The 15,018-nt window shown below is 39.3% G+C and overlaps 1 protein-coding gene across 1 annotated transcript in view; it reads left to right on the top strand.

The window, feature by feature from the left end:
• Nucleotides 1-201: 201 nt before the first annotated feature.
• Nucleotides 202-15,018, top strand: part of LOC309839843 (transmembrane protein 47) — a 29,304-nt gene continuing 14,487 nt past the window's right edge. Inside the window, exon 1 of the mRNA XM_082681804.1 lies at nucleotides 202-542. Coding sequence (XP_082537930.1) covers nucleotides 317-542 — 226 coding nt within the window. The 5' untranslated portion in view covers nucleotides 202-316. The remainder of the gene's footprint in view (nucleotides 543-15,018) is intronic.

Below are 15,018 nucleotides of genomic sequence, written 5' to 3'. Positions count from 1 at the left end.
GAGGGGCCGGGGCGGAGCGAGCGAGCGGGGCAGCGCCGGGGCGGAGCGGGCGCGGGCAGAGCACTGCGCGGGGCCGGCGGCGAAGGTCCACGGCGGGAACGGCGTCGCTGCGGCTTACCTACGACCCGGTCCCCGGCCGGCCGCCCCTCAGATCCACCTTCGTGGCGCGGCGGAAAGCGCGCGGATCCCCGAGGGAGCGAGTCCACGCGCGCGGCGGCTCGGCTGCTTCCCTCCGTGGGAGGTCGGGCTCCCGGCTCTCCGGACCCGCCTGGCATCCTAGTCTCCGGCGGGGCGGGCCGGCTGCGGCGCCCGGGACATGGCTTCGGCGGGCAGCGGCATGGAGGAGGTGCGCGTGTCGGTGCTGACCCCGCTGAAGCTGGTCGGGCTGGTGTGCATCTTCCTGGCACTGTGTCTGGACCTGGGGGCCGTGCTGAGCCCGGCCTGGGTCACGGCCGACCACCAGTACTACCTGTCCCTGTGGGAGTCCTGCCGGAAACCCGCCAGTTTGGACATCTGGCACTGCGAGTCCACACTCAGCAGCGGTGAGGGCCCGGCGCGCCGCGACCCCTGCCTCCCGCCCCGGACCTCCCCGCGCCCCGCTGCCTGGACAGCTACCGCCTCTACCCGCCTCTCCTTGTGTGTCCCCCACCCTAGTCCGCCCCCTCCATCCTGGCCCTTCGCGGATCCTCGGGCTCCAGCCAACTCCCTGATCTCCACCCCTCACCTCTCCCCAATCCCGGTCGCCAAACCCAGTACAATGTCCCACGCCCTCTCCTCCCGTGGCCATTCCTCGGGCTCTGGAGTAACACGTATGCTATTTTGGGTAATTGTTATCATTTAAGGCGAGAACCATGTGGCTGTGTTGAAAATGCAACGCCTTCCACACCCGCGTTAAAAAAGACACAAGCAAAAGCGCCCCAACTCCCATCAGGATGCTGTGGGTTCTGTTTGCCTTCCCCACTTCTCTCTCAAGGCGGAATGTGCCTGAGTTTACCTCTGAGTGCCCCCGTTTCTGTCTGTTCTACTCCACTTTACCTGGGTTTTCCCGTGAGTTTCGGTTTGGATTTTAGTTCCTTAAATTTTTGAGCGATGTGAAGAGTTGGGAGAGGGACAGGCTTTAATTTCCTTGCCTTTTTTGGTGACGCCGTCCTTGGTTGAGAGTTGCTCTTCTTTCTTTCCCACTCCAGATGCCTCTTCAGTCCTCCAGATCTTTCTTGCTCTTCTGCATGAGGTACTCACAGATGCCTGGAAAGTTGTGGCTTATTCAGCCAGCCCTGGAAACAGCAAAGGGATGGGGTGGACGACGGAGAATTAGGTAGTCACGGAGGGCCTTTACAAACACTTTACTCTCTCCTTGAGCCCCGGTTGCCTTCCCCTGCCCTCCCAATGTTACGCCCTTAGCAGAAATCTGACAACTTCCGATTTCTTGCTGCAAACCCCTATTCCTCGCTAATCTTGATTCTTGAGCTGCTGGTGTCAGTGCAGAGAAAGGGGAATAAAAGGCAGAAGACCAGGCTGTGATTTTATACACTTACACGCGCACCCCTGAGAAACTCATTAAATTCCTTCGTGACAGTTCCCTGTCTTCTCTGGGACTATTTATAAAGCCTTACTGGAAACGTGTCAAGTTCCAGGCAAGTTGAAATAGGACAAAGAGCCACAAAAATCAGATTTGCTTTTGTCTTTGGTTTCTTGTTATAAAAGAAATTAGTGCACTTGGTTTGGTTTCTTCCATAAATTTGTCTGTTTACAAAAGGCTTTTTCTTTGATATTACCTCAAAATTTCTATTGAAGGATTTCGTCTTTGTTGCTTAATTTACTGTGGAGGGGACTGGTTGGCAGCGGGAGGTCAACATTTAGGTCTTTTAATTCTTTCAGGGTTGGTTGTTTACAACTAAAGATAAAATAAATTGGTAAAATGCCTTTCTTCAGTAACCAGGGGATCCAAATAAACTTTGGAGAAAATATGCTTTCTTTCCCCTCTCCAATAGAAATGGAAATTTATGTAGGAATGCCAGCTCCAGCACGTCTCCTTAGCAACGTGAATCTTTTGCCCCTTTCTCTCTGTCTCCTGAAATAATAGCCCCCTGATTGCATAAAGACTTTTCAGATAGGTAGGAGAAACAAGCTTCAACTCCCATTTTCTTTTCAGGCCCGTATCCTTTTCTCTCGGCCAGGAATGTGGGGAATGGGGAGAAGCCAGCTCGAGTTTGTGGCGCGTCTGCAGTGTTTGCTAATCTTTCCTTCATTGCCTCCATACCCATTTATCTTTGCTTTTTTCCTCTCTAAGCACAAGCTTAATGCAAATATAGTTGTAATAGGACTCTGCAAGGTAAAAATCGGAGGCTGGTACAGCTTCTGATTTTTTCTTCTAAACCCGTTATTCTACCCTCTTGCTGAAACTCATACTGCAGCATTTATTTCTTGTTGCGTTCCTGAAAATAAAATAGTTTTCCTCCTAGAAAAAGTACACTTCAGAAGCAAATTGGGCTGGTGGAAATGGTTTTGTTGGAGGCTATCTGGAACAAGTTATTGACTTTCTTTATGTAGTAGCAGTTCATTTTTCCTCCCCAAGGTGGTGGTGGACGGGGAGGATGCAGGAGGAAAGGAAACAAAATCTGGAAAATCGCTCATCTCCCCACTTTACAAAGTCTATTTTCTTACAGTGTTCGGTGCACTTGAAGCTTCTGTGCACCAGTATTCTGAAACAAGGGGGAAGCTTGAAGTGAAACGAACAATGTTTTCCTTGCCCGTTCCAAAGGGCAGGCAGCTTTTCTCAGTCTGTTTGCTGTGTTGAATAGCAGAAAGCAGGGAGGGAAATGTCTTCTCTGAAGATTTTAAGAGATCCACTTCTTTGTCTCGAAATGAATTACCTCAGGAGGAACCACCAAGGACAGTTTTACTGAAGGCCCTTTACCAGCATCTTCAGGGCTTAATTAAAAACCTTTGTCTTAATTAGAATTGAAACTGCCGTGAAGAGGCAAGCTTGTAAATACAGAAGGGAAATTTGAGGAATGTTTCTACCGATGACAATATGTCCTACTTAGGCCCAGTTCCTAGGGAAACTTTCCCCTCAGCCATTATTTTTAAAGCCGCATTTTAATTTTGGTACCAAATGTGCATCGTTTGCCGCTTATAACCTGTTTTATGGTTTTAAGCAAAAGCAGCAGAACCATTCCTTTTGTGTCCTGGTGTATTGTAGGTTGCGTCAGCACTTCTAGTACGAACCAGTAATCCGGGTGTCAGTCAACTGTAATGCTTTTCTCCGGTGTCCCAATTCAGTGTATGGGGGACTATCCAGGCATTCATCCTTAAGCTGTAAATTTCCCAAAAAGACAAATGAGAAAATGGCTAATAGACTGTCATTCGCGGTGGAAACAGGAAAAAAATAAATTAATTAAGTATGCTTGTTAGGAAGTTTAGAATAGGAAGTACTCACATGGCTGCTGGCCACAGAATTTCTAAGGATGATTTTGGCAGCCTTTTAATACATCTTAAATATTATTTTTAAATGATAGTAATGTTTTAGACTTTTGCTTAGTCGCATTTAGTTTTGATAACTTTTTTCCTAGAATATAATTACAGGGTTTCACAGCCATAGCAATTATAAGAGAATCCTTAGTACAAATAGGATTACTCAAGTGTATATAGAAAGCTGACACCCTAAACTTGACTTCAAATGTACTGTATAACCTCTAGGGTAATTTTATACTTCTTCTTTAAAATTTATAAATACGTAGCTATTTCATATAAATCAGATTGCTTTTTTGACGTCTGTGTTATTTACTGACTAAGCAAAATGTAAGGGTGTGCAGATGGCCAAATGAACACAATTTACTGAGAGTAATTTTGGGATATAACAAGTGGCATTTATCCAGCTTTCCATCCACAAAATACTTGATTAAATAGTTGGTTCCTTTTTCAAGGAATATTAACATTAGCGCACTGTCCTAAAAATAGCTGCATTTGTAACGAGTCACTGGCAGTTTTGAAATGGCAGTGTGCTGTAGGCTAATAACAGGTGAATATTATTATTTTCAGTTGACAAGGGGTTCTTTTAAGAGTGCTTTGTATGTAGCTCATTTTTTAAAAACTGTGATATAAAAATCCACTTTAAAAGGCATTATAAGAAAACCTGTCTTGGGTGGTAGTTTAAGATAAACGGAACTGCCTAAACACCTGCAAATCTTAGAAAATCTGAGATACAGTGATTCTGAGTTCAGATGTGTATCATCTGTGCATATTTTGAATCCATATCTTAATTGGGAAACGTAATTTCATTGGAAAACTTTGCAATGTGATTTACTCCCCGGAAAATTCAGCTTGTTGCTTGAAATGAGTTGATATTGATGCATGTTTACAAATAACTCAGCAAGCCTGGAGGTCACAACAGTTATACTCTATTCTGGTTTCCTAAGAAAGAACAGAAGTAGAACAAATGGAATTTTTTTTAACCTATACAGCGTAGACTGGTGGAAAATTATTCAAAGAGCAGCACTTAGCACCAAAACTTTCTTGATTAATAATCCAGAGAAAACCCAGTATAACATTTAAAGATCTTGATGATGATTTCCTTTTAAGGTCTCCTAAGACTCTGAAGTTCCCCAGATTGATTTTTACAAAGGACATTTTAATCTGTGGGCAGATATAATTCCTCTTTTGTTCACATTTGTAGAATGATTGTAATCTCCAGGGAGCCATTTAGATCAATCTTTGTCAGCTAAGGGATTTGATGAATATGTGAGAAGCCTGGCCTTTCATAAAACCTTTCAAAACAAAACCAAAACAAACAAAAGCATATCTCAAGCAATAGATTTTGCCCGCTGTCAGGAATAAATTTGAAGAATCACTTTCAGGTTTCTGTTTAATACTAAGCCCACTTAGTGAGACCGCAAAGTACTACTGGATATATTAGTGAAAAGGATTTTAGGTGCTCCAAAATAAGTCCCTGGATTATATTACCTAAATATCACAGTAAACTTCTTTATGAACTCTGATAAATTATAACATAATCCTCTAGGAGGGCAGAGTAGTGTTGTGAAGAATATATGAGGCTTTGGATTCAAACTGCCCTGAACTTGACCACTTACCAATCATATGACCTCATACAGCTTACTGTCATCAGATGATTTGTCATGAAGATTAAATATGCAAACATACCTGCTCATTAGGGTTGCATTTCTTCCTTATATATTCAGAGAAGCAAACCCAAAGTGATAATTTTTTTCAATAATTGAGGACTTTTTCCTCCTTAAGTGGTAAACTTTTTTTGCATTGAATGATGAAGTGTGTTGTTAGTCTCAAATTTAAATTTTGATATGTACTTCCCAGCATTTAACAGTGCTCTTGGTAAATCATGATCACAAATTTATTGTCTAATAGCTACCTTTTATTCAGTACTACTCCAGGCCAGACATCTCTATTATTCCCAGTGTTGAATAAACTTGCAGTTTAGCTAATGTTATCTCCATATATTATTGAGGAGACCAGGTATTTTTGTAAGTTTACCAAGTTCTCAATCCGTGGTAGGGACAGGTTTTCTCCAAGAGTGTTCCAGTTATTAATGCTGGAAAACAAACCAACCCCAAAGTTAGTGGTGTCAAATGACAGTTATTTTTTTATGCTCATGACTTTTGTGGGTCAGGAATTCAGATAGGGCATAATGGGGATGGCTTGTCTCTGCTCCAGGATGTGTGGAGCTGGAGCTGAGGGTGATTTGAATGGCTGGAAACTAGAACATCTGGAACTGCAGGATCTTCTTCCAAATGGTTTCATGGGGTTTGACTTATTGTTGGGAATGGCTGGGAGGCTGGACTCAGCTGGGACTGGCCTTTCTAGCATGATGGTCTCAGCATAGTTGGACTTCTTTTCTTACAGGATGAGTAGTTTTGCTGAGAGCAAGGGTTCAAAGAGAACCAGTCTCTGTCTAAAGCAGCCTGGGAAATCACAGAGGAGCCATATGTATAGTCCAGATTCCAGGGGAGGAGAATTGGGCTCTACTTCTTGATGGAGCAGTGGCAAGGTCACATTGTAGAAGAGCATGTAGGATAGGAAATGCTCTTGGGCCACATGTGCAAGTATAGTCTGACACTGGAGTCTAGCCGGAAATCTTCATTCTTTCTTTATTGCCTCTGAAGAACCAAGACAACTACATAGCTTCTTTCTTTAAGAACTTTGAATCAATTGTATAAATAACATTTGGCTGGGGCAAAAACTGCCCTCAACCAACACATGGCTTTAATGATTAGTCGCTTGTATGGGATTACTCTAGATTTGGAATCAAATGACCTCAAAAACTTAACCTGTCTACAAAATAGAGAACGTTCTTCTCTCTATATATTCAACCTTAGGTCATTTTTGGATTATAGTCTCAAATGATCAAGGATCAAACTGATTAAGAATCTGAACTCTTAATTTGCTACTTCATGATAAAATTTTAGCCTTTCTTAGAAGGTTTTGTATGAGTCTGACAAGATGGTTTGTACATGAACACTAAAATGTAACAATTCCATACAGGAGCCAAGTTTTGTAGTGCTAGAAAGGTATGAGAATTGCAGGGATGTTTTTTGTTTGCTTGTTTTTTCATTACTTTAATAACATGATTCCTCTCTTGATAATTGCCCATATGTTGAGTCACAGAATCACAGCACATTTGGAGTAGAAAAGATTTTAAAAAATAATCCTGCCCGATTAAATTTATTGCATGGACAAGAAAAATAAGGCAAGACAGAATATTAAAGACTCAATAGAGAGATTGTACTTAGCCATAGTATTTTTGCAGGGTGGGTTTTCAGAATTTCCAGTAATATTGCAGATAACTATCTCTTGGTATTTGAAGGATTGTTGAATACTATCATGTATGGAATTTTCGATGAAGAAGTTAAGGACTGCATGTGAAACAGCTGTCTACTTTTTAGAAGATTATTTATCATCCAAGATTTGATTTCCCATAGATTTTATTTCCCATAGATTTTATTTCCCATAGATTTTTGATTTCCCATAGAATTTAAAGAGTCTTCAAATAGACTCACTGTTGACAAGTCCATTAAGTTTTAGATGTTTTTTATCATCAAATTTTACATTGTTACCGTGGCTAGTCCTTAAAAATCAATGAAAACTTCTTTTTCTTTAAGTTTCTCTATGATAGGGTTCTTTAAAACAACTGCTTGATTTTAAGTTGAAAAACACTTCCAAAAGTCTGTGGAAGCCAGCCATGTAAGTTTCTTAACTTGATTATATGCATATAAATTTCACTGGATCAACTTATTACTGCATTCTGACTTTATTTTTTTTTTAAAGATACATTTATTTATCAAGAGACTGATTTTTCCTATCAACTTATTACTGCATTCTGGGGGACTTCCCTGGTGACACAGTGGTTAAGAATCAGCCTGCCTATGCAGGGGACACAGGTTCGCTCCCTGGTCCGGGAAGATCCCACATGCTGCGGAGCAACTAAGCCCATGCGCCACAATTACTGAGCCTGCGCACCACAACTACTGAAGCCCATGCGCCCTAGAGCCCACATGCCACAACTACTGAGCCCGTGTGCTGCAACTACTGAAGCCTGCGCGCCTAGAGCCCATGCTTCACAACAAGAGAAGCCACCACAATGAGAAGCCCGCGCACTGCAATGAAGAGTAGCCCCCGCTCGCTGCAACTAGAGAAAGCCCACACGCAGCAGTGGATTCCCAACACAGCCAAAAAATAAATAAAGATTAAAACAAAAACAAAAAACAATTATTATTGCGTTCTGGCTTTATTTTTTTTTTTTAAGATACACTTATTTATGAGACAGATTTTTCCTTAAGCAGAATTTCATCCTCACATGTCAAAGGCATGGACAGTTAAATCTTACCAGTCTTTTTAAAGTATTGGATCATCTCCCTTGAAAATTAGACAAGGACACCTTCCTTACCCTTTTTTGCTCCTATATTTGTTTGGGATTTTGAGACATAAGTAGACCATCAATTTTCTGTTCTATTGTAGTCTTGCCTTTGGCACCAAAGACTCCTATTAATAAAACAAAACAAAACTAAACAAACAATAACCCCTACAAAAATGAAGCATCCATGGTTTCCAGAAAACCAGGAAAAAAATATCTAGATCATTTTTATCTCTACCAGCTTATTAACTGTTGTGAGATTTAAAATGATAGTTTTAATGAGCCATGTTTCAAGATAAGGTCACAAATATTGATCGTCTTTTCAAAATATATGCGTATTAGGCAAAAAGATGTTAAAAAAATAGAAGTTGGGACTCCGAGTCACATATTCTCTATGCATGAAAAGGCACATCGACAAAAGGACTCAAATTTCCATCAGAAGGAGTTTTATTTCTGTCATGTTTTATGGTCCTGAAACCAAATGTTCATCATAATGCATAGTGCTTTGTGAAGGCAACCTGGAGTCTTTTCCTAGCACTAGTAGGTGACTTAAAGAGAGATAGAAATGTCCCAGGAGGCCTTTTTCTATCTTCTCGTATGTATCCAAGTAGTTAACTTCATTGAAACATATTCATTGATTTCCTAGCAGGGAGTAAGCATTGTCCTGGTACAAAATCAGCTAGTCGTTCTGGTGGTGAGAGCAAGGTGATGAATGAAAGTTTCTTTTAAACAAATTAATGAAATAATACAAATGTACGAAGTACTATAAAGGAGGAAATAAATATAAATTCACCTTCTGCAGGGGGGTAGAAGAAGGGCTCTCATCTAAAGAAGCTTGCTAACAGGGAACTGGTGGGGGCACTAGCTTGCCAAATTTATCCCTCCATATTTACTGGGGGGTGTTTTAATACTGATCGTGGGTGACTGGCTGGCTGCCTTCCATCTGCTCTTTATTATTAGCTACACTAAACCCATCACAAAAGCTTTTTAGTTGCTTAGAGGCAGGTCACCCACTCCTAGTCTTGGCATGGGTTTTCTTCTCGTTTTTCCAAATAACCAAGTTTTCCAAATTGTAACCTTCTTAGGTTTTTTCCAAAGAGTAGAGAAGAACAATGTTTGATGTAACAAACACATCACAAGTTTATATATGTACTATGATTAGGAATTACTATTGAGAAATACCAGTACCCATTAGATAATACTAGTTACCATCAAATGCTAACGAAATCTTTAATATAATACTTGGTAAGAAACAGCAGCCATTAGCAGTGATGGTGTCTTTCTTTTTTGTCTAAATACTGAAACATACTTTAATAGCAGGGCTTTGGCTAAGCAGTGTATACAGTGGTTTTATTTGGGGAAAAAAACACTATGTTATGGTGTTTAGATGATAAATTACATTTCCCCAAATCTTCTGTGATAGAATTCTGTGAAGCAGCTAAAGTGCCCCTTTATTTGTAAAGAAAAAAGTATGTGTGTTCTTCAAACATCAACACAAAACAACTCAGAAGTCTTGAATGAAATTGTCATGGATTGAAAATTAATAACCTGTTTGGCACTCTTGGACCCCCAGAATTTTCCAAAATTTTGGTAAAATTGACCTGCACTTTGGTCATTAAAATTGTTGCATTATGTATTTGGATGGTTACCTGGGGTAATTTATGTGCTTAAAATCAGGTTGGCGCTGTATTTCTGACACATTTTTTTATCCATAAATGGGCCTAAAGAGTGAGACTTAAATCATATTGTTGCCAACTTAACATGGGTTTTATAGTAGGTGCTTCTCTGACATTCCACTTGACTGTGTGCAGCTCGGTGTACACAGTGTCTATACTGTTTGTCATTTTATGAAAGACGTAGTTGTTTGCCATAAATATTTGTTTGCATGTGAATGTTAGTTTTGATATTAGTTGTTTGAAAAAGGAGATGGTCATTTTAATTATTGAAATTAGAATCCGGATTCTTCTTTTGGCTGCCTTTGCTTGTGTCTGTACCCATGGAACAGTGGAAAATTAACGCAATGCTGACGGATTTAGGTCAGGATGCAACTTAGCCAAGAAAACTAAGTTTAAACTCACTCACAAATGGTTCCGATTTTCCACTTCATCTGCCACATGCAGAGTAACTTTAAGGAGAACTTGTGGATGGCTTGTGAGATAGCGTCAAGATGACAGAAAAGATTACTCTTCTAGGTTGAGTAGTGAATGATTTTGATTGCAGTTATGGATATCATTTTGGTGAATATTCTTTTGGAGAATCCAAAGGTAAAAATATAAGTGCCTTTCTGGCACATTTCAGTGTGATTATAAAAGTTATGAAAATCAATATTTTACTTTCTGATGAGAATTATAGGAATAGTGAGAATTGTGCATTAAAATATTAGAATACACTCGGGGAAGTACCACCCACTCCTGCTGTGGGACTTGAATTTATAAGGTTAAAAATGTATTTCTTCATTGCTTTTTAATTATATCTAATTTCCTAGAAGAAGTGACAATTGTGTGCTCAAGGATTTACATACAGTAGAACTAATCTCAGCGTATAAACAATACCTGCAGAGGTAAATAAATTAGCCAGTGTCTGATGAGTTAAAGGTTTTGAAATGAGACGGGTGGAGGAAAGCTTTAGGCACTGGTGTGGTACACTGACCTTGGCTCAAAAGTGTGGAAAATGTATCATCATTTAGATTTTGCTTTTCCTGAAAATCGGAAGTAAATTTTGACCGTGAATTCCCCAAGGGAATGTGAATTCTCCAATTTGGCAGTTATAATGTGGCCCATAGAATTTTCATAATGCAGTAGCAATTTCAGGCCAGTCTCATGTATTAGATTGTAAAGTAAGTCAGCACAATTCTGCAGAATACTAAAGCATTTATAGACATTGGAAACTGTGGCACCCGCTAATAAAAATACTTAGAAAGAGGATTTGAATTTAGTTCCTGAGTTGCACATTAATGTTGGACTTGATGTTTTGACATATGGACTGCCCAATTTTTGTTCTGTAGCTGCGGGGGAAAGTATAACATTGTGTGTTTGTCTTTTATCTATATATATTTATTTATTTTAATTATTTTTTTCCTTTTTTCTTTTATCTTTTTTCTGTTAGAGAAAGCTGTCATAGGGAAGCACATACTTATCTTTAGCCTTGGCTTTTGTAGGTACAGTTCCAATGCATCCGGTGTGTCACTGTGTCAGTTTTGCCAAAATACTCTTAAGTGGAACCTGACAGATACTATGCCAGCCTCATTTCAGGTTTCATTTCCGGATCCAAAACATCCCTCCCAGCCCACTTGAGACCTAACCAGTTTATGGACCAAGGTTGTACATTATTTCCTCCAAACCTATTATCACTTGTTCTCTCAGGTCTTAGAAACCAAACTCAGATTTCAAATCAGGTGGCCCAACTTTGAACAATGAGCAGTTTTACTTGTGCAGAGCACTGCAGTGTGTAAAACAGAACCATGGCCACTGATGTTCTGCAGAGCTGGTTTACGTTCACTGCTCCACTACAGTATCAGTATATCATTTATAGAAATGTATAAAACTAATGCCGAGTAATAAATCTCTAAGGACTCTTAACACTTCATCTGATTAAATACTGTGAGGGCTATAAAATTGGGGGACTAAGATTGATATAGAAATTAACAAATTATGAGAACTTAAAATGATTTTTTTTTGAAGAAATGGAGCTGAAAATTGAGAATTTTATGACATTTTGTTTTGCAAACACTGAATATGGGATAGCAAGTATTTGTGGCACGCAAACCTTCTAATGGAAAAAACGATTCATGTATAGTTTTCCAGTCATTTATTATAGTATTAATGTAAAATTGCCTGAGTCCTGTAGTATATAGCAAAATATTTTATATGTATATATTCTTGTTAAATCTATATTTGGTAGATAAGTAAATACATGTCTTTGTAAACATGAATCCCAGCCTATTATTTTAATGGCCATTAGTAGGTATCTATAAAAGTATTTTTGACTTGTTTTATTCCCCATCTCCTAGTCTTGTTCAGTAAGAAAGAGGAAAATGGTATCAGACCTATCTGCATAGTCCCTGGCTTTAACTCATCTGTGAGGCAGGTCCTAATATTTGGACAGTGGATTCTGTTGCTGTTTACTGAAAGAGACACAATGCCACGTGCACTGTTCTCAGCTCCAATGTGCCTAGTGCTGAACCTTGAAAACTACCCTGAGCCTCCTTGACTATGGTAGCCATTTCAAACTGCTTTTTCAGCTTACTGATTGATGTTCAACTGGTCAGCGAGTTAAAGCTTTGGTCCTGGGCAACCTGCCCAAGTGAATCATTCCAAATGGGTATAATGACAGCAATCCCGAAACTTGGCACCGTCCACCAGAGATATAGCCTCAATACTTCAGTCTAAGCCCCAGCTTCTGGCCAGGACAGTGGCAGACATATGTGGCCCAATTCTAGTCTCTGGGAAAATAAAATGGCTTTTCTGTTTGAGCAGGCATAGCTATGGTTGTGGACCAAAGGGAAGGGTAGCAATATCATAACTGTGGAGATGCTGGTGACTGGTGCTCCTTTTTGACTTTATGTCTAAAGTGACTTTCTCATTAGCCACAGCCTCAATACTTAAAATTAAATACAGGACATATAGAAGAAAATCAGAACTGGTTGTATTCATCTACTTTTTAGAACTATTTCCTTTGCTACAAGAGGTTCCCCTCCTAATTAGGTTCTAGTCCCTTTTAATACTTGTTATTCTCCTGTAGCTTCTATTGCATTTTATTGGCTTTCGGTATGAAATAAAGTATTACTATTTTAAGGAAATTCAACATGTGAAATTAGGATTTTTTTTTTGCAGTTTTCTATTGTTATGCTGGATATGCATCACTTTCCACTCCTGTATTACTCATTAATCAAATTGCCTTCATTATGAAATTATTATTGTCTGAGAGGCCTTTACCTAAAAGAAAATTCAACATTTTAAAATGGTACATGAGGACTTCCTTGCGGGGCGCAGTAGTTAAGAATCCCCCTGCCAGTGCAGGGGACACGGGTTTGATCCCTGGTCTGGGAAGATCCCACATGCCGAGGAGCAACTAAGCCTGTGTGCCACAACTACTGAGCCTGTGCTCTAGAGCCCACGAGCCACAACTACTGAGCCCATGTGCCACAACTACTGAAGCCCATGTGCCTAGAGCCCATGCTCTGCAAGAGAAGCCACTGCAATGAGAAGCCTGCGCACTGCAATGAAGAGTAGCCCCCCTGCTCACAGCAACGAAGACCCAATGCAGCCAAAAATAAATAAATAAATTAAAAAAAAACACATTCTATCAATCAATCAATAGATAGATGATAGACAGATAGATATAGATATAGATATAGATATAGATATAGATATAGATGAGGTATAGACCAGGGGTCAGCAAACTATTGCCTGACAGACCACCACTTGTTTTTGTAGATAAAGTTTTATTGGGACACAACCATGCTCCTTTTATTTACATACTGCCTAGGGCTGTTTTCACACAACACGGCAGACTTGAGTAGTTGCAACAGAGACCATGACTCACAAAGCCGAAAATATTTAATATCTGGCCCTTTAGAGGGAAAGTTTGCCAATTTTTTTCTTAGTCTTGTTCTTTACAAAATGCAAATAAATACATATATTTTAGCTATTCTTTGAGGATATTTAAAGTAGAGAAAATTGATCAAAATTCCTGTTTTATTTTGGATTGAAAAGTAGAAATAGTCAAATGTATGGCATTTTATGCCTTTTGGGCTATGTGAAAGAGCTGATTGGAAAAAAGCAATCTTGTGCTTTTATTTTTAAGATATTTTTAAAGTGAGTGAATAAGTTGTATCTTGATTTAAACAAAATTGATACTTTCAAAATTCTTATTCATTTAAAATAAATTGGAGTAAGTTGCTAAAAGCAATACTCATTTTATGAAAGTAATACTCCAACAAGAAAATGTTCAGCATTGGCTCTTAAAGCCTCCAGGAATTTGATTGATGTCTGGATGGATTGATTTTATTATTATTTTTTTTGTACCTCAAACATTTAGATATAATGAAAATTTGATTTATTATTCAGAAATTTCAACTTATAACTTTTCAGAAGGATTTTTATTATGTTAAAGTGCAATAAAATTGTGCTATGCATAAACTTTTTCAAAAAAATTTAGAGACTTCCAAATGTAAGGATTGTTCTTTTGTTTTTTTTAATTCAAAGCTACATGCTTTTATGGAACAACAACAAAAAAACCCCACAGTATGGCTATCCTTTTAAACTCTAGTTGAAAGCCAGATATACTTTTGTTTGAAGTTATATTGCTTTGTTACAAATAGATGGCATAAAAAAATGCTCTCCACTTTCTTGTGATTCATCTTTATATTTTAAGGAGTATGGACTTGTTCTGTTTTCTCCCTTGTTTGTTTGTTTATTGAATGCTGTGCGAGTTCTAGTTCAGTGCCAGCTGTATTTCCAGAATTTATTAGGAGGAGAGGATGTGGAAGAGGATGCTTGAGGCAGGGTTATACAAGTGTGAATAAAAGAAGGAAATCTTAGGGCATTGTAGGTTCCTCTACTTGTCCCTTATCCTGCAGTGGTAAAGAGTGCACTTTGGGAGCTGTCTGGAGGGATAATTTCAGAGTGCAGCATCAAAATATCATGAGTTCTTGACTTTGGATAGACTGCATTGCAATTTAACCATGGGTTAAAGTCTATTTTTATTTCTTGCACATACATTAAAGTGAGGACCAGAAGAGGCAGCCTGGGACTTTGAAACAAAACCCACGAAAGAATGTTCTCCACAGTGTCATTTTCTGTGATGCTTCCTAAGCTGGATAGTGCTTTTATATATTCACTTTACTTCTTAGAGAACATTCTACTCTTATAAAATGGAAAATGGGCCAGTTTTGTGTCATACTCTTTCTAAATCTTTATTTTATAAGAAATAACAAATACATTTCAGTGAGGTTTCGGTTTCATTCAGGGCATGGGAGACTCAAAGTATCTGTACAGAAGCCTGCACATAGTAAGTGGTTAGTATATGCTTACTGTTAACGCGTGTGAATGAAGAAAGGAGCCAAGGAGCCACTTAGAGTCCATTCTGGCACCCTGGGAATACTTACTTTCAGAAACCATCCCTATGGTGGT

The sequence above is a fragment of the Grampus griseus genome (genome assembly GCF_964374135.1).
Source record: "Grampus griseus genome assembly, chromosome: X".
Classification (NCBI taxonomy): Eukaryota; Metazoa; Chordata; class Mammalia; order Artiodactyla; family Delphinidae; genus Grampus; species Grampus griseus.
Note: the sequence above shows the minus strand (reverse complement) of the source record. Positions and strands in the feature narration are given on the sequence as shown.